The sequence below is a fragment of the Podarcis bocagei genome (genome assembly GCF_964188305.1).
Source record: "Podarcis bocagei genome assembly, chromosome: 17".
NCBI lineage: Eukaryota > Metazoa > Chordata > Lepidosauria > Squamata > Lacertidae > Podarcis > Podarcis bocagei.
Genome location: NC_138143.1, coordinates 10,720,951 through 10,742,967, shown reverse-complemented (window position 1 = coordinate 10,742,967; position 22,017 = coordinate 10,720,951). Strand labels below are relative to the sequence as shown.

General features: G+C 47.0%; 2 protein-coding genes across 8 annotated transcripts in view; one reads left to right on the top strand and one right to left on the bottom strand.

The window, feature by feature from the left end:
* Window positions 1-14,166, bottom strand: part of DOCK6 (dedicator of cytokinesis 6) — a 111,300-nt gene extending 97,134 nt beyond the window's left edge. For all 4 annotated transcript variants that reach the window (XM_081176018.1, XM_081176019.1, XM_081176020.1 and 1 more), the window contains exon 1: window positions 13,939-14,166. In XM_081176018.1, coding sequence (XP_081032144.1) covers window positions 13,939-13,982 — 44 coding nt within the window. In that variant the 5' untranslated portion in view covers window positions 13,983-14,166. The remainder of the gene's footprint in view (window positions 1-13,938) is intronic.
* TSPAN16 (tetraspanin 16) overlaps window positions 4,577-22,017 on the top strand; it is a 37,111-nt gene continuing 19,670 nt past the window's right edge. For 2 of the 4 annotated variants that reach the window (XM_081176990.1, XM_081176989.1), the window contains exon 1: window positions 20,324-20,532. The gene's annotated coding sequence lies outside the window, so the exon portion shown is untranslated. Of the gene's footprint in view, window positions 4,642-20,321; window positions 20,533-22,017 lie in introns of those variants that run through there. The other 2 variants (XM_081176992.1, XM_081176993.1) reach the window with 2 other exon arrangements.

The window sequence follows — 22,017 nt, the reverse complement described above, 5'->3', positions numbered from 1 at the left end:
AGACTCCCTGAGTGAGTGCTTGTGGGCCCTGCTCTTGCCACTTACCATCTGGCTTGGGGCGGGGCCTGGGGCCTCACAAGGACTGCGTGCTGCTTGCTGCCTGCTGCCCAGGAAGACTCCCTGAGTGAGTGCTTGAGGGCCCTGCTCCTCCCTGACACTTACCACCTGGCCCGGGGCGGGGCCTGACAGGCCTCACTAGGACAGTTGTTACTGCCGGAGAGGCACAGAGTGTTTTTAAAATGTTTTTTAAAAATTTTCTTTGGATTTTTTGTATGTGGGGGGTGGGGGTGGGATGGATGTTTGGTTGGGCTTGGGGAATTATTATTTTTTTATTTTGATGTTTTTGTAATTTTTACATTTTTTTGTTTGTATTGTTTTATTGGTTTTTTTTTTTTTTTTTTTTGTTTAAGGTGTTATTTTGTTTTTAGGGGGAGGGTTCAGGGCTGCCGGGGAGTGGGCCCCAGCCCACAAAATGGCTGGGGCATGTTCCACAGGGGGGGATGCACTGGGACAACCGATCTCAGTGATCACGGGTAGGAGGAGGAGTTACGCTAAGACCAGACCATGTCATTACAGAGGAGGCAGGTTTAGTCGTTGTCTGAGGACTATCCCTGCCTCCGGGTCTGGTCCTGTCCGGATGGATACTAGAATCAGCAAGGGATACCCACGTGACCTGAAGGTGCTGCTGTGCAATGCCAGGTCAATGATTCGTAAGACCACTGCCATCCATGACTTGATCATGGATGGAGGATTTGACCTGGCATGTGTAACAGAGACTTGGTTGGATGAAGCAGATGGGCCTGTCCTTGCCGCTGCTTGTCCACCAGGTTTCTCTTACGCACAGCAACCCAGGTCACGTGGGCGGGGAGGGGGGGTTGCAGTGATTTTTAGGAAGTCATTAGTTTGCACCAGGCGTCCTATTGGGAAGACCCAGTTTTCTGAGTGCATGTTCTGGAAGTTGGGCAATAGGGGCAGTACAGGATTCCTTTTGGTGTACCGACCTCCCCGCTGCACCAAGGATTCCCTGCCCGAGCTGCTTCAGGTCGTGGCGGATGTTCTCCTGGAGACACCTAGCCTGGTCGTCCTAGGGGATTTTAACATCCATGCCGATATGACCTTACAAGGGGCCGCTCGGGACTTCGTGGAAAGCATGGCCTCCATGGGGCTGTCCCTGAATAAGTCTGGCCCAACCCATAGCCGTGGACATGCCTTGGACCTGGTGTTTACCTCTATGGATGTTGGTGATCTGACACTAAGTAAAAGCGAAATGAAAGAAGTGCCATGGTCAGATCACTTCCTGGTGCAACTGGACTTCTCTGCGACCCATCCCCTCTGCAGGGAGGTGGGACCAATTCGGATGGTCCGCCCCCGCCACTTAATGGATCCAAATGGTTTCCAGAGAGTGGTAGGGGATGCTTTATCCCATGTTGATGGCCTTTCAGCCGATTCCCTGGTGGCCCGCTGGAATGTGGAGTTAACCAGGGCTATTGACTGTTTGGCTCCGAAGCGCCCTCTCCGATTGCATGGAGCCCGGACAGCCCCGTGGTTTTCCACGGATCTGAGGGCAATGAAACAATCGTTGAGACGGCTAGAGCGCCGGTGGCGGATAACTCATTCCGAATCTGACCGGACACAGGTTAGAGCTCAACGTCGAGCCTACCAAGTGGCGATAGCGACGGCGAAGAAGAATTTCTTCACCGCCTCTATTGCATCTGCAGAAAACAGCAGCAGGAGACTTTTTCAGGTGGTTCACAATTTAGCGGAACCACCTGCAACATCGGGGCCCAGTACGGGCCACATGTTCTCCTGCAATGATTTTGCAAAGTTTTTTGCAGATAAAATCGCCCAGATTCGGGAAGAAGTAGACTCCACCGTGGGAGCAGGGCCGGGGCGGGAGAGTGCTAGAGTTCTGTCTAGTCAAGTTGAGTGGGATCAATTTCAATCTGTTACCTCCGAGGATGTGGACAGGCTGCTTGGACGAGTGAAACCAACCACCTGTCTCCTGGATCCTTGCCCATCCTGGCTTATAAAAGCTAGCCGGGAAGGACTGGGTGATGGGCTTCGTGGGGTGGTGAATGCTTCCCTCCGTGAGGGAGCCTTCCCAGACCCGCTGAAAGAGGCGGTTATTAAACCGCTTCTTAAAAAACCATCTTTAGATGCGGCCACGATGGCCAACTATCGCCCAGTCTCAAATCTTCCATTCCTGGGCAAGGTGATTGAGCGAGTGGTTGCTGAACAACTCCAGGCACGCCTGGAAGAAGCGGACCATTTGGATCCCTTCCAGTCGGGATTCAGGCCTCATCATGGGACTGAAACTGCCTTGGTCGCACTGGTTGATGATCTCCGGCGGGCTAGGGACAAAGGTGAGAGCTGTTTCCTAGTTCTGCTGGATCTCTCAGCGGCGTTTGATACCATCGACCATAGCATCCTTCTGGACCGTCTTGAGGGGCTGGGAGCTGGGGGCACTGTTATACAGTGGTTCCGCTCCTTCCTCCTGGGCCGTGTTCAGAAAGTGGTGGTGGGGGATGAGTGTTCAGACCCTTGGGCCCTCACTTGTGGGGTGCCTCAGGGTTCTGTCCTCTCCCCCATGCTTTTTAACATCTATATGAAGCCGCTTGGAGAGATCATCAGGAGGTTTGGGCTGGGTGTTCATCAGTATGCGGATGACACCCAGCTCTACCTCTCTTTTAAATCAGAACCAGTGAAGGCGGTGAAGGTCCTGTGTGAGTGTCTGGAGGCGGTTGGAGGATGGATGGCGGCTAACAGATTGAGGTTGAATCCTGACAAGACAGAAGTACTGTTTTTGGGGGACAGGAGGCGGGCAGGTGTGGAGGATTCCCTGGTCCTGAATGGGGTAACTGTGCCCCTGAAGGACCAGGTGCGCAGCCTGGGAGTCATTTTGGACTCACAGCTGTCCATGGAGGCACAGGTCAAATCTGTGTCCAGGGCAGCTGTTTACCAGCTCCATCTGGTACGTAGGCTGAGACCCTATCTGCCTGCGGACTGTCTCGCCAGAGTGGTGCATGCTCTGGTTATCTCCCGCTTGGACTACTGCAATGCGCTCTACGTGGGGCTACCTTTGAAGTTGACGCGGAAACTACAACTAATCCAGAATGCGGCAGCTAGACTGGTGACTGGGAGCGGCCGCCGAGACCATATAACACCGGTCTTGAAAGACCTGCATTGGCTCCCAGTACGTTTCCGAGCACAATTCAAAGTGTTGGTGCTGACCTTTAAAGCCCTAAACGGCCTCGGTCCAGTATACCTGAAGGAGCGTCTCCACCCCCATCAGTCTGCCCGGACGCTGAGGTCCAGCGCCGAGGGCCTTCTGGCGGTTCCCTCACTGCGAGAAGCAAAGCTACAGGGAACCAGGCAGAGGGCCTTCTCGGTAGTGGCGCCCGCCCTGTGGAACGCCCTTCCAGCAGATGTCAAAGCGATAAACAACTATCTGACATTCAGGAGACATCTTAAGGCAGCCCTGTTCAGGGAAGTTTTTAACGTGTGACATTTTACTGTATTTTTGGTTTTTATGGAAGCCGCCCAGAGTGGCTGGGGAGGCCCAGCCAGATGGGCGGGGTATAAATAATAAATTATTATTATTATTATTATTATTCCGCAAGACGAATTTCCCTATGGGCTTGCTTCGCAAGACGAAACGTCTTGCGAGTTCTTGCGAGTTTGTTTCCTTTTTCTTAAAGCCGCTAAGCCGTTAATAGCCGCTAAGCCGCTAATAGCCGTGCTTCACAAGACGAAAAATCCGTAAGATGAAGAGACTCGCGGAACGGATTAAATTCGTCTTGCGAGGCACCACTGTACTTGAATATCATTCCTGAAAGCCAGGTTGCAGGGGCAGTTGAAGTTTCAAACAACTTCCACTGGATTCTAGGCTACCATTCTCAGATTCATATGTAACAATAGCCACCCACGAATTCAGGTTTCAAACTAATGAGAGTCCTGCTATAGCAATAAGGACTTGCTCTAACAGAGCAGGGCTTTCCCCTGCTCCTTGCACCATTCACCTCTGAAATTAGTCACGGTGGGGTCTGGAGAATCCCCAGAAACAGCATGAAGGAGAAGGGAGGTGTTGTTCCATCTGGCAAGCTAAAAAAGGTTTGCACTGACATTACAATTGCCATAGCACTAGGTTGAACTCCTCCCCATGTCCAGACTACCTACACTGATTTCATGGCTCAACAAATTATCCAAGTTGCCCGGAACACAAGCAACCAACCTTCCAACAGGTTGTCCCACAGCCTGACCTGGCCACTTTTCTTGTGGTGTTTCAGATACAATCTCAAGGTGGTCGGGATGTAAAAAGCCCCAATGCTTGTGGAGGGCATCTCTCTGTCTTCCTCTCCTGCCCCTTTGTCATTGCTATGCTCAATTAATCTAACCTAAGTAACAATACTAGCACTGAACAAAGACACAACTCTCTGAGAACCTCACAGACCAACCAATGAGGAACCTCACAGGTTTGTTGCAAGGCTAACGTAACACTCCCACATTTTGGGAGAATGTGTAAGCTATTAACACAATGAATAATATTCAGAGACTGTTGTCTTGGGTTAATCCTCAGATTTTAAGAAGAAAGAATTCCAGGATTTCTAAGCAATACCTACTGCTGGCACTCTTGGGTTGAAGGTGAGTTCACATTTTTCTGTCTTTCTGAAAGCATTCTCTGCTGTGATAAATGGCTCAGGGCGGACTGCCAGCCCTGAACACAAGAGCTTTATTGCTATATTTATGTAGCCGGAAAGGAAGGGAGTTTCTGTCATCAATGTTCACCTCATCCTATAAAGCCTGTGCTTCTCAAATCTGTGTCCCCAGCTCTTGTTGGACTACAACTCCCATCATCCCTAGCTAGCAGGACCAGTGGTCAGGGATGCTATAAGCTCATAGGGTCCCCAAGGCAACTCACCTCTCACTCCATTTGTTTTCCCTTTCTTTCTCTCTTGGCTCACCTACCTTCAACCACAGACTTAACTCCTGGACTTCCAAACTGCCTAACTTTGGTTCCTTAGTTTAAATCATTTCCTCACTTCCCTGGAGAGAAAGTGCCTACAGAAAACAAGGAAGAGGTCTGTAAAGGAAAAGAAATTCTCCTAAGGACAGAAGGCAGATTGCAATTCACTGAACAACTTCTGGTGAACCACCTACCATCTGGTGATTGCTAGGACTCCAGCAAAAGTAAATGAAAATGCTGGACTAGCTGGCCTTGGTTTAATCAAGACGGTCCTTTTTAAGCAAACATGAAATATTTGAAATCACAAAACTAGTTAATTAACTGTTACGAGATCCTGAGAGTACCCTCTTCCTTTGTGAATTTAGCATACATCATTGGACCACTGATTGGTTCAAAATTGGGAAAGGAGTACGACAAGGCTGTATTTTGTCTCCCTGCTTATTTAATTTATATGCAGAATACATAATGCGAAAGGCTGGGCTGGATGCATCCCAAGCTGGAATTAAGATTGCTGGAAGAAATATCAACAACCTCAGATATGCAGATGACACAACCTTGATGGCAGAAAGTGAGGAGGAATTAAAGAACCTTTTAATGAGGGTGAAAGAGGAGAGCGCAAAATATGGTCTGAAGCTCAACATCAAAAAAACGAAGATCATGGCCACTGGTCCCATCACCTCCTGGCAAATAGAAGGGGAAGAAATGGAGGTAGTGAGAGATTTTACTTTCTTGGGCTCCATGATCACTGCAGATGGTGACAGCAGCCACGAAATTAAAAGACGCCTGCTTCTTGGGAGAAGGGCAATGACAGGCCTAGACAGCATCTTGAGAAGTAGAGATGTCACCTTGCCAACAAAGGTCCGTATAGTTAAAGCCATGGTTTTCCCAGTAGTGATGTATGGAAGTGAGAGCTGGACCATAAAGAAGGCTGATCGCCGAAGAATTGATGCTTTTGAATTATGGTGCTGGAGAAGACTCTTGAGAGTCCCATGGACTGCAAGAAGATCAAACGCATCCATTCTTAAGGAAATCAGCCCTGAGTGCTCACTGGAAGGACAGATCGTGAAGCTGAGGCTCCAGTACTTTGGCCACCTCATGAGAAGAGAAGACTCCCTGGAGAAGACACTGATGCTGGGAAAGATGGAGGGCACAAGGAGAAGGGGGCGACAGAGGACAAGATGGTTGGATAGTGTTTTCGAGGTTACCAGCATGGGTTTGACCAAACTGCGGGAGGTAGTGGAGGACAGGGGTGCCTGGCGTGTTCTGGTCCATGGGGTCACGAAGAGTCGGACACGACTAAACGACTAAACAACAACAACAACATTGGACCACAGGACGCTAGTTTTTTAAATTAAGCAAATCAGAACATACAAGACTGAAGTCAGCCAGCCCTTATCTTAACACCAGCGGCACTTGATCCTGTATATAATGCTATTAACTTGCTTCCAATACTGCAATCTCAGCTCTTCCATGGACAGCAATAGCTACAAAACTAACAAAACCAGGAGGTATACACTAGCAGAATCATCATTACTGAAGGAAAGCAAACCTGAAGTTCAACACTATGTGGAACAGGGTAAGAAGGGATTGTGCAAGTTAGTTAACTGTGTAAAGAAGGCACATGATACAGCTCTGCTGTTCAAGCTGAATAGTATGTCCCTGTAAACTGGCTGGATGGCTGAGTAGATAGGTGAATTGACAGATACATAAAATAAACTGCATCAGGTATTTGTGTGCCATAGACTTCCATGGCAGAAAATAGTGCAGTGGAACCTCGGAAGTTGAACGTAATCCATTCAAGAAGGATGTTCGACTTCCAAAACGTTTGAATTCCGAGGGATGGCTTCTGATTGGTTGACAGCTAGGCTTTCTGCAGATTGGAAGCCGCATTGGACGTTCACGTTCCAATGAACATTCAAAAACCAGAACACTTACTTCCAGGTTTTTGATGTTTGGGAGCCGAAACATTCGGGAACGGAGTGGTTCGAGAACCAAGGTTCCACTGTACAGTCAAATACAACCTTATCTCCTCATCTATTCACAATTACCCTTGAATACAAAGTCTTGTAGTACCTCAAAGAGTTACAAATTTATTATGGCATAAGCTTTCATAGACAAGTGTCTACACATCAGATGAATCCTAAACTGGCAGTATATTACACACACACACAAACACACACACACACACACACTTGTATTAGGAAAAAAGAGATCTAAATCTCCCTGTGGGGAATAAAGGTGTACATTCCTCCATCTAAAGCAACCATTGAGGACCTGTTATTGCACCCATGTTCCTCTATAGCAGTGTTTCCCAACCACTGTTCCGCGGCACACTAGTGTGCCGCGAGATGTTGCCTGGTGTGTCGCGGGAAAAATTAAAAAATTCGAAAGATTTATTTTTTTTAAGTCAAATTTTCGATTGGGGCGCCGTCACTAGATGACCCCTGGGGTTCCCTCCCTCCCTCCCGCTCTGCGCCTCCCTCCTCATCCTCCTCCGGGGAGGCCCTTCCTGGCTCTCGGCCAAGGCTTGGTGGCTGCCACTCACTCACTCGCTCGCCCACCCGTCCCTCCATCCCTGCACCCGGCCTCTCCCCCTCCGTCCCCGGTGCGGGGGCTGCCGGGATCCGTAGTCCCCTCGTCCTTGGGCTCCGCGCCCGCGCGGGGTGCGCGAACTGCGTTTCCCAGCGTGGCCTGGAGGGCCGGGCGTTTTGTTTGAAGCGCTCTTCTCCCGGCCATGGAATGAGCGCGGCGGCGGCAGCCGAGCGGGCAGGGGTTCTTCCGCGCAGACCCCGCGCAGCCTGCCTGCGCCCCCGCGGAGATCGGGCGGCAGGATGGAGCCCGGGGATCCCCGCGGAGGCGGAGCGGCGGCGGCGGAGGCTGCCCCCCACGTAGGGCTGCGTCGGGGTTTTTTTATTTTTGCAATGCTGCATCCGCGCCGGAGGGGACGCATCGGACCGCGGGGAGACCCCTTGGTGGGCGTGAAGGCAATGCATGCGTGCAGGCGTTGCATGGAGTGCAGTGCAGTGCAATGCAATGGCAACGCGGCGCCCTGCATGCATGCATGCAACTTCCACTGGCGCTCCGGACTTGGCAGGTGAGGGGGGTCCCCAGTGGGCGGCAGAGAGAGCCGGGAGGGCGAAGGGGAGCCGGGGGGGAGCAGCGCTGCTCCCCGAGCCGAGCCCGGGGGGAAACTTCAGCGTCGTTGCGCCGGGTGTTGGAAGCGGAGGCTGGCGGGGGCCCCTCACCTGCAAAACCTGGTCGCCTCTCATAGATTTCGTGCATTGCATTCATCGCCCGCTTTCTCCTCCAAGGAGCTCCCGGGGGCGCGCGTGGTTCTCCCCGTGTTATCCTCGCAACAACAGCCCTGCGAGGTGGGTCAGGCGAGTGGCCCAAGGGAGCACCCAGGGATTGTCCTGGCCAGGTGGGGTGATTTGAACCCTGCTCTCTGCCCGGTCTTCGTCCTCATTTAGCCCCCACATGTGCATGACTGTGCATGACTGAGGTTTTCCCCCCTCGTCTTGGCTATGGTGTGAGTCTGTGCTGTTAATTAATGGGGTTCTGCCTTCGGAGAAGATGAGCCAGCCCTCAAGGAGGTGATTATGTAATTTGCTAGCAATTCATGTCCCTCCCGGCGTGACGCTGCGCGCTGACGTCACGGGGCTGTAATGGTGGTGTGCCTCGAGATTTTTTTCATGAAACAAGTGTGCCTTTGCCCAAAAAAGGTTGGGAAACACTGCTCTATAGGTCTATCACTGCCTTGATAAAGAAAGAGAAAACCAAGAGCGGCCACAGAACCAGAGTACCAGAAATTATTCACCCTCAACTTCTGCCAGCACTGAAGTCACCCTGAGGCTCCCCACAGTGCCTTGTGCTTCACAAACAGGCAACCAGACGCATTTTAGTTATTTGTTGCCCGCTAGCATTTAAGGGAAGAAAGGGTGGAGTGGCAGGAAGAGAAGAGAACATTTTGGTTTCAAAAACTGCTGCTCAAGTTTAAATGAGCTGCAACTGGAAGGGCTCACTCAAGAACCATTCAAGCAACAACAATAACCATTAGGCTGCATTCCAAAAACATTAGCTTGAACTTTCCAGTGAGCGGTCAAAAGGGAGCAAAGGCAGGAAGCAAATGGGAGGGGGGGGGAATACACGCAAGAAAAATCACAGCACATCTGCCAAGGCTCCTCCCATCAAAAGGAATATACTGTTTCCTTCCTTTCCATAAAACACTGCAAACAGCAGGGGGTGGATGGGACTGAGATTTAAGCATGCACTGCTACTTATCCACTAAGGATCTGTTCCCACAAACATGTTTCCTCCCACGCTTGCAACATGAGAGCTTCCTGAGAAGTCTCAGGCTTATTCAGGCAGACACCCTCAAGAAAGAGATTAGCTTTGCTAATCTGAAAGCAAAATTCTCTCTCCTTGCTCTTCAGTATTAAAGTCCATCTTAATATGCATTTGGGCTTCTTCTTGGCAAGCCTCCAGCTCCAGACTGCTAGCCCTTATAATTACAGAAACCATTCTTCTTTCTCAGAATCCCCAAGCAAAGGTGCGTCCCCACAAAAACTGAGACCTATTGCCAGCCTGTGCACAGTCTATTTGTCCTCCACAGAGCTAGAAATGTGCTGCATTTCAGTATTCTCCAAAGACAGCTTCTGAATATCCAAGACTAAAAGTTCTGCCCTGATGTTAGACTTGCAAGATCCTGAAAATACCATATATACCTGTCTTCCCTATTCTGGAGCCCTCCAGATGTTTTGGCAGAGCTGAAGGTAGTTGGACCCAAAAACATCTGCAGGGTGCCAGATTGGGAAAGGCTGGTCTGTAATGTGTAGCAATATAGCTGAATGCCGATCAACTATCAAATTCATTTCCAAATAGACACACACAAGATTGTACTTCAAATCTTCCCACAAACAAAAGTGGCTCACATCCAACTAAAACATCCTCACTTTCTTTCTTTCTTTTTCTTTTTCCTTTATTTACTGTATGCTCTGTGAAGCTAAGTCAGTGCAGGTAAGTAACGCAATGAGTATACAAAGGTAAATGATGCTACACTTATAACCCAACATCTATAAGCAGAATACAGTACAGTATAGCAATAGTAACAAACATTCCATCCGCTTAAAAGTTCGCCAGGATAGTTTGGGGGAGGGGTTATCACTGTTAAAATTATGAGACTTGAGAATCCGAACCATCAATTAGCATTAACACTCATTTATGAGCTGCCTTAAAGCCACTGGTTCATCTAGCACTATGTCCAGTACTCAAAAGGTTTCCAACAGGGGTCTTTCCCACCCTTACCAGCAGATGCAAAGGAACAACCTGCTTGCAAATGAGGCTCTCTGTCATTGTGCTAGGGCCCCTCACATTTTGATAGCTGAAGTAGACTTTTTTCTGAATTATAATTGGAGGCACATTCCAAGTCTGCAGCTCAAAAAGTTTGTAAGAGTATACATTCTCATCTTTCTGCATCTCCTAATAAGTCACTGATCTGAGTGTGTTTTCAGAATAGAAGGACAAGGCCAGAACAGTGTATCATGCAGAGACACAGCAGACAGATTCTCCTAGTAGACTCATAGGAGCGTCTACTCATATAATCACAGACTCATAGAATTGTAGAGTTGGGCGGAACCCTGAGGGTCACCTAGTCCAACTCCCTGAAATGTAGGAATATACAGATGGTCATATGGTGATCAAACCCACAACATTGGCATTTTCAGCACCATGTTCTAACCAACTGAGCTACGAGTCATTCACTATGTTAGCAAAATGAGTGCTATAGCATGTGGGCACATTTGTAACCAAAAAAGGGGGGAGAACAGAGAGGGAAAAGGCTATCTATTGGGGGGGGGTTAGGGTCCACATGATCACCCACATCCTCACCCCCACTGCAAGCCACAAAACTCACAAAGGCTGAGGACTAGTGACTTGCTTAAGGATGCTTAGTAAGTTTGTAGCAATAGTAGGACTTCAAGCAGCTCTCTTAACCACAATCTTATACTAGCTCTTACAATAGATAATAAAAATGACCGTTACAATTAATTAAACAACAGTATATTCTACTTTCAACTATTTCACTGTTGAAACATATCCTGCAGATTCATATCATTAAACATCTACCTATTTCACAGATCCGCACACTGAAGTATATGGACAACCTTGATTTTGAATAACACTTTATTCATTCATTCATATTCAGGCTACCAGTATAGTATGGACATACAAATTTTTAGTAGTCGGCAGAAAAACTTTCCCTACAAACAAATGTATGCATGTGCTTCGTTTGCTAAAAAGCTACTTGTTTCTAGCTTTTTAAAAACTTGAAGCTAATTATTAAAAGCTTAGTCTTGCCTTGACTTGCTAAGAAGCTCCCATTTGTGTATCAATAAAAGAACCTTTTAAACTATGTATGTAGAGCAGAGATGGAGTGAAAGAGAATACCATGTCTTCATCCCCAGTTAACTCCAAGTAAAAGGAAAAATTAAGATACATAGTGTACAATATATGCCATGCTATCAATCAGAATGAGTACAGCAGATTGACACTGAAGATCTATAATCTGATTCTGGTAGTCTCGCACTCTACCTCCCTGAAAGTTACCGTATGTCTGTCTGTCTCTCTCCCTACTGCTCCTGTCATGTGAACTCAACCAATTCAAAGTAGCTTCACTTTATGAGGATGGGGAATGTGGAAGATGATTACACATTCATCTATCACAAAAATGGGCAATCCGTTTTGCCTCCACCTCTATAATGGTGATAATCTGCTGTACCCTTGTTTGTAGGGCTGTTGTTCCACCATGAAGTATATTTCTTCTAAAAGGCAAATCAAGCCCTCCCTCTGTTCCACTACTTCTGGTGGAAAAATGGGAGTGTACAGATGAAGAAGAGACCATTAGAACAGCAACAAGAAAGGGAGTGCGGCAATGCATTTAACAGTTACATATACTGTCCCACTCATTTGTCGTTAAAATATATATTCAGCTTTGAAATGTACAGTGGTACCTCTGGTTACGTACTTAATTCGTTCCAGAGGTCTGTTCTTAACCTGAAACTGTTCTTAACCTGAAGCACCACTTTAGCTAATGGGGCCTCCCGCTGCTGCCGCGCCACTGGAGCACGATTTCTGTTCTCATCCTGAAGCAAAGTTCTTAACCCGAGGTACTATTTCTGGGTTAGCGGAGTCTGTAACCTGAAGCGTATGTAACCTGAAGCATATGTAACCCGAGGTACCACTGTATTGTTTAACCCTTGCTACCTCTGTGGCCTCACCCATATTAAAATGCTATCATGTAAACTGCTTGGGATGGAGACCTGGCCTTTTGTATTACTCTGTAAGCTGTGTTGTTGTTGCTGCTGTTGTTTAGTCATGTCCAACTCTTCGTGACCCCATGGACCAGAGCACGCCAGGCACTCCTGTCTTCCACCTCCCGCAGTTTGGTCAAACTCATGCTGGTAGCTTCGGGAACACTGTCCAACCATCTCGTCCTCTGTCATCCCCTTCTTCTCGTGCCCTCCATCTTTCCCAACATCAGGGTCTTTTCCAGGGAGTCTTCTCTTCTCATGAGGTGGCCAAAGTATTGGGGCCTCAGCTTCACGATCTGTCCTTCCAGTGAGCACTCAGGGCTGATTTCCTTAAGAATGGATAGGTTTGGTCTTCTTGCAGTCCATGGGACTCTCAAGAGTCTCCTCCAGCACCATAATTCAAAAGCATCAATTCTTCGGGCAAGATACAGACTGAAGAAAACAGCAGCAGACACCCTGAATTTGAACAGGTGAGCACACAAGATCGCATCCTGTTGCACATGAATTAACCTAGAGCAGTCATTAGCACCTGCTCACATCCCCTCCAGGACTGAACCCATACCGAAAGTGATAGTATCTGAATGGATGGGCTCACTGTTCTTATTCCTCTTTGACCTTACTTTTGTACACACAACCCCAAGACAAGAGTAACTTAGTAACTAGGAGCATCCATTCAGGTAGACCATGTAGTGGCACTCAGAGCAGAAACAAAAAAGGGCAAGATCAGGGATGGTCAGTCTTTTGAACCACACTTACCTCCCCTACAACAAACCAGCGAACCCCAAAAGTCTTAGCAGAAGCATGCATAGGCAAGGAACAATTTCCTGAGGACTAGTTTTTATTCCCCCCCCCCACATACCAATGAACCGCAAACAGCTTAGCGTTGGCATACATACAGTGGTACCTCGGGTTAAGTACTTAATTCCTTCCGGAGGTTCTTAACCTGAAACTGTTCTTAACCTGAAGCACCACTTTAGTTAATGGGGCCTCCTGCTGCTGCCACGCTGCTGGACCACAATTTCTGTTCTCATCCTGAAGCAAAGTTCTTAACCTGCAGCAATGTTTCTGGGTTAGCGGAGTCTGTAACCTGAAGTGTATGTAACCTGAAGTGTATGTAACCCGAGGTACCACTGTATAGGCAAGGAAGGAATAACAATAACAATCATAATCATCATAATTTATACCACGCCCATCTGGCTGGTTTCCCCAGCCACTTTTCTGAGGAACAATTTTCGGAGGACTAGGCAGGTTTCATGGGCATTCCCAAGGTTGGGCTTTCATTTGTTTCCGGGAGTGTGGAAGGAGAAAGAGAAATGCAAAGGCAAGGGAACCTTTGGAATCCTAGACTCTACATGGAAGGGTCGAGCTGGACGGGACCCAGAGGATCACTTGGTCCAGGCCCCCTGCAATGCAGGAATTTCAACCAGATCATCCCTGGAAACCTCCAAGGGAGGCGAGTCCGCCACCTCTCGTGGGAGCCTGTTCCGCTGTCGAACAGCTGAGCAACTGAGGGAGGAGTCGGGTTGGCCACCCTCACACCCCCCGCTCGCCAGCCGCTGAGCCCCGGGCTAGGAAGCCCCGCCATCGCCTCGACCCCGGTCGGCTGCTGGTGCGCGAACCCGCCCGCCTTCCCCCTCGCTTGCCCTCCTCTCTCCCGTCGCCCCTCACCGGTTAATGCGGTGCGCGAAGGCCCTCCGCTCCGCAGCCGCCATTCCGCCTTGGCGTCGCCCGCGCCCGGCGCGCCTTCGGCTCCCTCAGAAGGTGTCTGGGCGCCCCTCCGCTTCTCCGGCGCAGCCTCGCGCCAGGGAAGGAGCGGCCGGCCGAGGAGGAGGAGGAGGCGGGACCCCGTCCCCGAAGCCCCGCCTCGGAGGCCAGGGCCGCCCCTGGCGGCTGAGGAGGCCGAGGCAACCCCAGCCTCTCTCTTTCCCTCGCTCGCTTTCTCCCGTCGGCCTCAGGATCGTTGCCTGAGGGAGGGCGGGAACGGCGCGAGGCAGGATGGGGCGGCCTTCTTTCCTTCCCTCAGTCGGGATCCTGCCCAGCGGCAGGTGCCTCAGGTTGTCTCGGTGGCCGGCCCGCCCTCGAGGCGAGCTGAGGTGGCTGCCTCAGGCGGCAGGGTTCGTAGGAGCAGGTGCCGACTCTGGTTATATGGCACCCTTCGAGAGGACAAGTTTTATTTCCAAAATATTTTATATTTTGATTTTGTTCTGTGAGCCACCCTAAGACTTCCAGGTATAGGGCGGTATATATATTGAATTTATATACAGTCATACCTCAGGTTGAAGTAGCTTCAGGTTATGTATTTTTGAGTTGCGCTCCGCGGCGAACCGGAAGTAATGGAGCGCATTACTTCTAGGTTTCGCTGCTCGCGTATGCGCAGGCACTCAAAATGATGTCACGCGCATGCACAGAAGTGGCAAATTGCGACCCACGCAGTCGCGGGTTACGCTCTACTCAGGAAGCAAACGGGGCTCCAGAACGGATCCTGTTCGCATCCAGAGGTACCACTGAACTGCCTTATACCCTAGTATATATACAGTGGTACCTCGGGTTACATACGCTTGAGGTTACACACTCCGCTAACCCAGAAATAGTGCTTCAGGTTAAGAACTTTGCTTCAGGATAAGAACAGAAATCGGGTTCCGGCGGCGCAGCGGCAGCAGGAGGCCCCATTAGCTAAAGTGGTTCTTCAGGTTAAGAACAGTTTCAGGTTAAGAATGGACCTCCAGAACGAATTAAGTACCGTATTTTTTGCACCATAACACTCACTTTTTTCCTCCTAGAAAGTAAGGGGAGGAAATGTCTGTGCGTGTTATGGAGGAAATGCCTACGGGTGGCATGCCTACGGATTTTCATCCTCTAAAAACTACGTGCGTGTTATGGTCGGGTGCGTGTTATAGAGCGAAAAATATGGTACTTAACCCGAGGTACCACTGGACATATATACATACATACACAGTGCTTTTTTTCTTAAAAAATGTTTAGGAGTACTCTCATTTTCCTACTCATATTGAAATACTGCCCCTCAATGAGGCCAAACTTAGATTTACAAAATGTTTAGGGGTATGTGTACCCCTTCGTCCCCCCCAGGAAAAAAGGACTGGGGGGGGTGTACACACACAGACACACACACACACACACACACACACACACATATATATATATATATATATATTTGCTTTCGTAGATTTTCACGGGTACAGGAATGTAGGTTTTGGTGTCTTCGGGTGTCTTCCCGTGTAAGAGTTGGGGTGTCTAGGCGACGTTTCGACGAGGTCTCACTCGTCATCTTCAGGCTGGTGCACCAGCCTGAAGATGACGAGTGAGACCTCGTCGAAACGTCGCCTAGACACCCCAACTCTTACACGGGAAGACACCCGAAGACACCAAAAACATATATATATATATATATATATATACACACACACCACCCTTTATAGATATATATAGATATACACACACACCCACACACCCCACCCTTTATAAAGCTCTCTCTCTCTCTATATATATATACCAAGGAGCTCAAGGTGGTGTGCACATGGTTCTCCTCATTTCATGGTTCTTCTCATTTCATCCTCGCAACAACCCTGTGAGGGAGGTTGGGCTGAAAAGACGGCTGGCCTAAGGTCCCCGAGGGAGTTTCATGGCTGAGTGGAGATTCGAACCCCGCTCTCCCAGGTCATATGTTCCACCAGGTCATATGTTCCACACTGGCTCTTATTTGCTCCCCCCCCCCATATTTCTTATTTGCACAAAAAAAATCCATTTTAAATTTATTAATACTTTGTGCCCACTCGGCTCAGCGTCCGGGGATTGCTCTTGATCCAGAAGCTGTGTTTTGGCACAGAATGCTGCAGCATGACTGTGGACAGGCTTTGTCAGCATGTAGCAGCCGTGCTCAGAGGTCTGTGCTGGTTGCTGATTTGCTTCCGCACCAAGTTACTGTTAGCATGTAAACCACGTAAGAACCTGGAGCCGGTTTACCTATGAGATCGCCTTACCCCACATAACACCCATTCGACTGCTTTGATTGGTGGAATTGGCGCTACTACAGGTGCCACGTAATACCAGTTCCGCATTTGTAAGAACACGATGATTTAGTGTGGCAGCACCTACACTTGGGAACTCCCTGTCTATTGAGATCAAGCAGTTCTCTAACATCACGGCACAATGAAAGTTTCAGATTCTATCTGTCTGACTTTAACCCGGAAGTAACTGCAAGGGTGGCTGAGTTTTTGTCAATAGTATCTCTTAGAGTGGTATCTCTAAGTATCTCTTAGAGAAACACCAATGAAAATCCTCGTTATTACATATTTTACATGGCTGTTTATTTGTATATATTTTTTAAAATTGTATATATGGATGTTTTATGATGCCCTATATTTGTAATGCCTAATAAAGGTTTGGCAAAGTAAATGATCAAGGAGGCACCTTCATTGTACGTTTTTCGGCACCTGCTAAAAACACTCTTGTTTAGAGAAAAATACCCAGATGCTTAGAAAGCCAAGGTAATTTTAATCTGCTTTAGTATTTTAACTTTTGTGAGTTCTAAAAGTATGGTTGTGATGCTTTCTCGGTTTTATTGTTTTATATTTGTGTAAACCGCTTTGAGGTATTTTTTTACAATCATGTCTCCTAGTGGAGACTTATCAAGCAGAGTGCCTTTGAGCACTCTTTCTCACTTTTATCTAATTATCCAAATTAAAGCTTCAGTTCATGGCTTCAGAGCTGGGCCTAAGTTTTGATCGCTGGCATCTTTTAAACTTATTTTTCAAAAAAAACCACAATTCTGTTTCTATTTTCTTCTTAGGATTTGCCTCAAGTCAAATGTCTCCACTAGATGGAGACTTAACCATTAAAATGCTTTGAATTGTTCACATAGCAACAGTCAGTCAAATGTAAAACTTGTAGACTAGTCACAGAGATAGATAAATAATTACATGGGATCCGAATCAAAGTTTGTTAATATGTTCAAGTTTAAATGCAAGTTGCTAAACTAAAAACATTTGAATTGTGAAAACTAAATTTCACACGTATGCAAGCTTCATGACAGCTCTTTTAAGCTTGTATCTAAAGTAAAATTGCATGTACTATTTTACTAATAGTCTTAAATATGAGTTATAAAAATAGGAATATATGTTAAAGAACTCCCTAGACTAGAAGATATTTTGAGTTCAGTTGTCGTATTTATTTTCATTTTAAAAAAATGGTTGAAAGGGTGGGGAAATCCCCAGCAGCAGTCGTTCAGGTGTGTACTGAAACACCTGTGCATTTCTGATTTCCTTTCTAAATCCAGGTTGTCAGGTGTTTTACTTTTTATACCAGAAGCCTGTGTGTAAATCATTTTCCATCTCTATTCATCACAAAGCTTGGCTCTCATGCTCTCCAATGTGGTTTCTTAAAATTCCTCCTTACCTGGGATATTAGTTTGGTTATAGGGGATTCCGTAGATATAAATGCCCAATTAGCATTTAGGATTCAAATTATAAGTTCCCCCACAACATCCTTTTTAAAAATGGGGTGTTGGAAGTTTCTGGTGTTATAGAATTCTAAGGTCTCTCATTCATATATATATATATATATATATATATATATATATGTAGGTTTTGGTGTCTTCGGGTGTCTTCCCGTGTAAGAGTTGGGGTGTCTAGGCGACGTTTCGACGAGGTCTCACTCGTCATCTTCAGGCTGGTGCTTTCGGCTTCTTGTTACTAGAACAGAGCAGGATCTCAGTGTTTGAGTTCCTATAAATACTGTTGAGGGGGTGTGGTGTATAGCCTCCAACGTTCTGGGCAGATAGGAAGTTCCTAGGTTAATGTGTCTTTTCTTCTTTTGTTCATTAATTACTTGAGGGATATCTTGAGTGATTACTTGAGTGATATTCTGAGTACCACTTAGGAGGGTCATTAGGTGTGGATTAGTTGCTAAAGCTTTCGTGTCTTGACCTCTTGACCTTGTGAAGAGTTTTTCTGAGAAGATGGTTGTACTGCACTTAGTTGTGCTCTGGCTTGGCTTCGTGTATAGGGGCGAGCTGTGGTTTTGTGCCCTGTGCCAGCCAGATCTGTGTAGGGATTGCAGGGGGGTGCAGCATCCGGAGGTGCCACTATGGTTTGGCTACTGGATGGTGTCTGTAATTTATCTGTGGAGAGGGTCTGGGTTTGGGTCTGGTGTGGTTGATTGGAGATGGCGTTCTGTGTGCCTCTGGTTCTGGTGTCGGTTTTTGTGGGGAGGGCTAATTTCCAGATGTCTGGCAGGCGGGACGTGTCGTCACGCTTGTTCATGTTGTGAGGGTGTTTCTCTATCTCGATGGCTTCCATGATTATTCTCTTGTGGTGATGTTCCATGTTAAAGAGCAATTTGGAATCTGCAAAATTAATTTCGTGTCCTGTTTCTTTCATGTGTTGGTAAAGAGAGGAAGTTTTTTCTTCTTTTTTGCTTTCGTAGATTTTCACGGGTACAGGAATGCAGGTTTTGGTGTTTTCGGGTATCTTCCCGTGTAAGAGTTGGGGTGTCTAGGCGACGTTTCGACGAGGTCTCACTCGTCATCTTCAGGCTGGTGCTTTCGGCTTCTTGTTACTAGAACAGAGCAGGATCTCAGTGTTTGAGTTCACAGTATTTATAGGAACTCAAACACTGAGATCCTGCTCTGTTCTAGTAACAAGAAGCCGAAAGCACCAGCCTGAAGATGACGAGTGAGACCTCGTCGAAACGTCGCCTAGACACCCCAACTCTTACACGGGAAGATACCCGAAAACACCAAAACCTGCATATATATTTTATATATATATAAAATATAATGTTCATAAATTTATATGGCAAACACATACATAAGTATATAAACCATGTGTTTGAAATATTACAGGAGAGCAATCCTGAAACCATTTTGACTCTCCCAAACTGACCTCTCTGTTGTCTTTTGCTTAAATGTCTTAAGGGTGTATGTGTGTATGAATAGGGTGAGCCTGTGACCTGGATTCAGGAATTAAAGCATTTACCATCACAAAAGAATAGCCAGGCCTGCCCAGGTAGAGCAATGATTGACCAATGTCAGGTTTCCTGGCAGACAGGATTTCTGTGGTAGACTGCTCCCCCCATGTATTTCTGCTGCGGACCGCCTCCTTCTGTGATGTATGTATGATGTTTTTGGAGGTGGTCTTGAGCTACAGGGTGGGCAGTTTCAAAAGTCTATATAAGAGGTTGCACACTATTGTTCTGGGTTCCTCTCCTCCCTCCCTGTGTGGGGTGAGGTGGGGACTCTGTTGCAACCGTTTAATAAAGATCATGCTTACTAGTTGCTTTGCTTCTCAATATTCTCTGGTTGGCCTCTGTTATTTTCTCCTACCGAAAGAGAACCTACCTAAGGACTCTATACGGGCTCTTGGATACCCCATAAGGGAAAGGGAGCAGTTTTTTTCTTATAACACTACCCTAAAAGGAACACCCTGTGTCATCATTACATTCGTGGTGATGCAGAGCACACTCCACAATGGCATCTACCACAGAGGCATGCAACAACAAACTGGAATGCATCTTAACCACAACTTGTGTGTCGCCTTTTGATTGTAACATTATGTGGGTGTCAAGGTGCCTCTTGTATAGGGACTGACTCTATAGGGCCCTGGTCCCTTCACTACCCCAATAAAATGTTTGGGGGGGCATACACCACAATATTTTATACAAGTTGGCAACTTCCTCCCTCACAACCGTGGGCAGCCAGAAGCTGTCCTCTTTTCCTGGCTTGGCTTCACACAGCAGAGGAAGGTGATGCGGGGAGAGAAGAGCAGGAGAGGGAGATACCCCTCCCCATATTTTATTCAAGTTGGCGCCTATGGCCTCTTGTGCTCATATATTTACAAAGCACCTTTCACATTGCCTATAGCTATAATGTGAGCAGTAACAGAATTTCCAAAGTCTGATAAGATATTTGGGTGCAGCTCCACCGGGGATAGCCAAGCCACTTGGGTGCAAATATAGACCAGCAGTCACTTTGGTTCCTTGGGTTTTGGAAATAAAGGGTTAAGGAACTGTCTCATCTCCAGGGACTGCTATGTAATCGCCTCCCTCTTTCCAGGCTGGGAGTTAAGGAGCAAAGAGGAGAAGATACAAAACTGTCGCAGAACCAGGTGCAGGGCAGGGAGAGAAAGTACAGCTCTAGGCAGCAGGAATATGGGTGCCTGTTAAGTAGCTGGCCACACCCTGGAAACCAGAAGCACAGGAGGTGCTGGGGGCACTACGGCACATTTCATAGCTGAAAACCATCTAAAGGTAAGTTGAGTAGAACAGCTGCTTCACCTGGATACGCTGAAATGAGTGCAAAGTGTTGAATTTCTATCGAAAGACGTGCTGGGCCAGATCTAGAGTGCCCGGACACAAAGAAGGACGGTGAGGCACCTCCATGTTTATTTTTTTTTTTTTTAAAATATTTTTATTGGGTTTTCACATTTTATATAAACACAAACAACACACCAAAACAAACATAAAAAACAACAAACATGAATAGTTCCCGAAAATCTTATTTTCTAACCCTAGTCCTTGACTTCCCCCCACGCCCTCCCCTGCATCCCTATTCCCAAACTTATGTCAGCAAGTTGGCATTTCTTCCATCTTAATATTAGTCCTTTTATAAAAAACAAAAATAAATTTTCCCTAAGTTGGACCCCAATTCTCTTCCCTCGATTTCTCGTTTTTTCTTACATAATTTTCTTAATACTAAACCCCCTGGTCTTGAGTGTTGTTTAAATTTAATACTTCCCTCCCTCCCCTCCCCGCTTTGCGTCCTTTCCCAAGACATGTCCAAATTAACAGTTTTTAGCCTGGATTCCGAATATCCGAGGCTCTCAATTCTCTTTTAGTCCCTCTCCGCCGGTTTTGTTGGTAGTCCTTTTTGTCTATCATCGAGTCTCGAAAGATTTCCTTAACAATCAATCCAGTCAGTCCATAGTCTCTTCCCATATTTAAAGGCAACTGCTGAGGAATTTCCACAAGGCCTAAGTCTTGCTGATAGTCAAAATCAAAGTCTATGTGGAGGCCCCAATTGTACTTCTTTATTTCGAGCTCCTGAATTCCATAAAGTCCCAGGGCCTCCACTTTCATCTTCTGTATCTTTCGTAGGCTTAGAGTGGATTTAATCCAATAGTCTCCTTGCTTGTGTTCTCCAGATGCCGGCTTCTGGTTAGTACTTTCCCAGATAACTTGTTCTCTTTCTTGTTTTGTCTTCTCCTCTTCTTTGTTTATTGTTTCAAATTCAGCTGTGGGTTCTTTCTCACTCAGGCCCTCATTACTTTCAGCAGAACTACTTGTTTCCAAATCCAAGGTCGTCAATTGTTTACTCATAGCTGTAGTCTGCTCCTGTAGGATTCCCACCAGTGAGAACATTCTTTCGATTTCTCTCAGTATCTTTCCACCCACAGCCATTGTAATTCCACAGAATTCCCCCTAGAGGGAATCTGGTTACTGAGTAACCTTTTCTCCAACAATCCTCTGTCCTATTATTGTTTCTTTGTTTCTCAAGATTTTAGTTCAATTGTAACTCCTTTTAATCCGGAGAGGTCTTAAACAGCAATTTTTTTTCACTATTAATAGTCCATTTGACAGCTTTTGACAGCTGTCAAATTCTGCTCCTCTATACAGGCTCCAAATCAGGTCGCTCCCGGGCCCGGGAGGGAGGGTTGTTTACCACAAAACAAAGACTCTTCCAACACTCCACTCTCCTGCTCAAATTTGCCTTTCTAAATCTTGGAAGTTACTGTC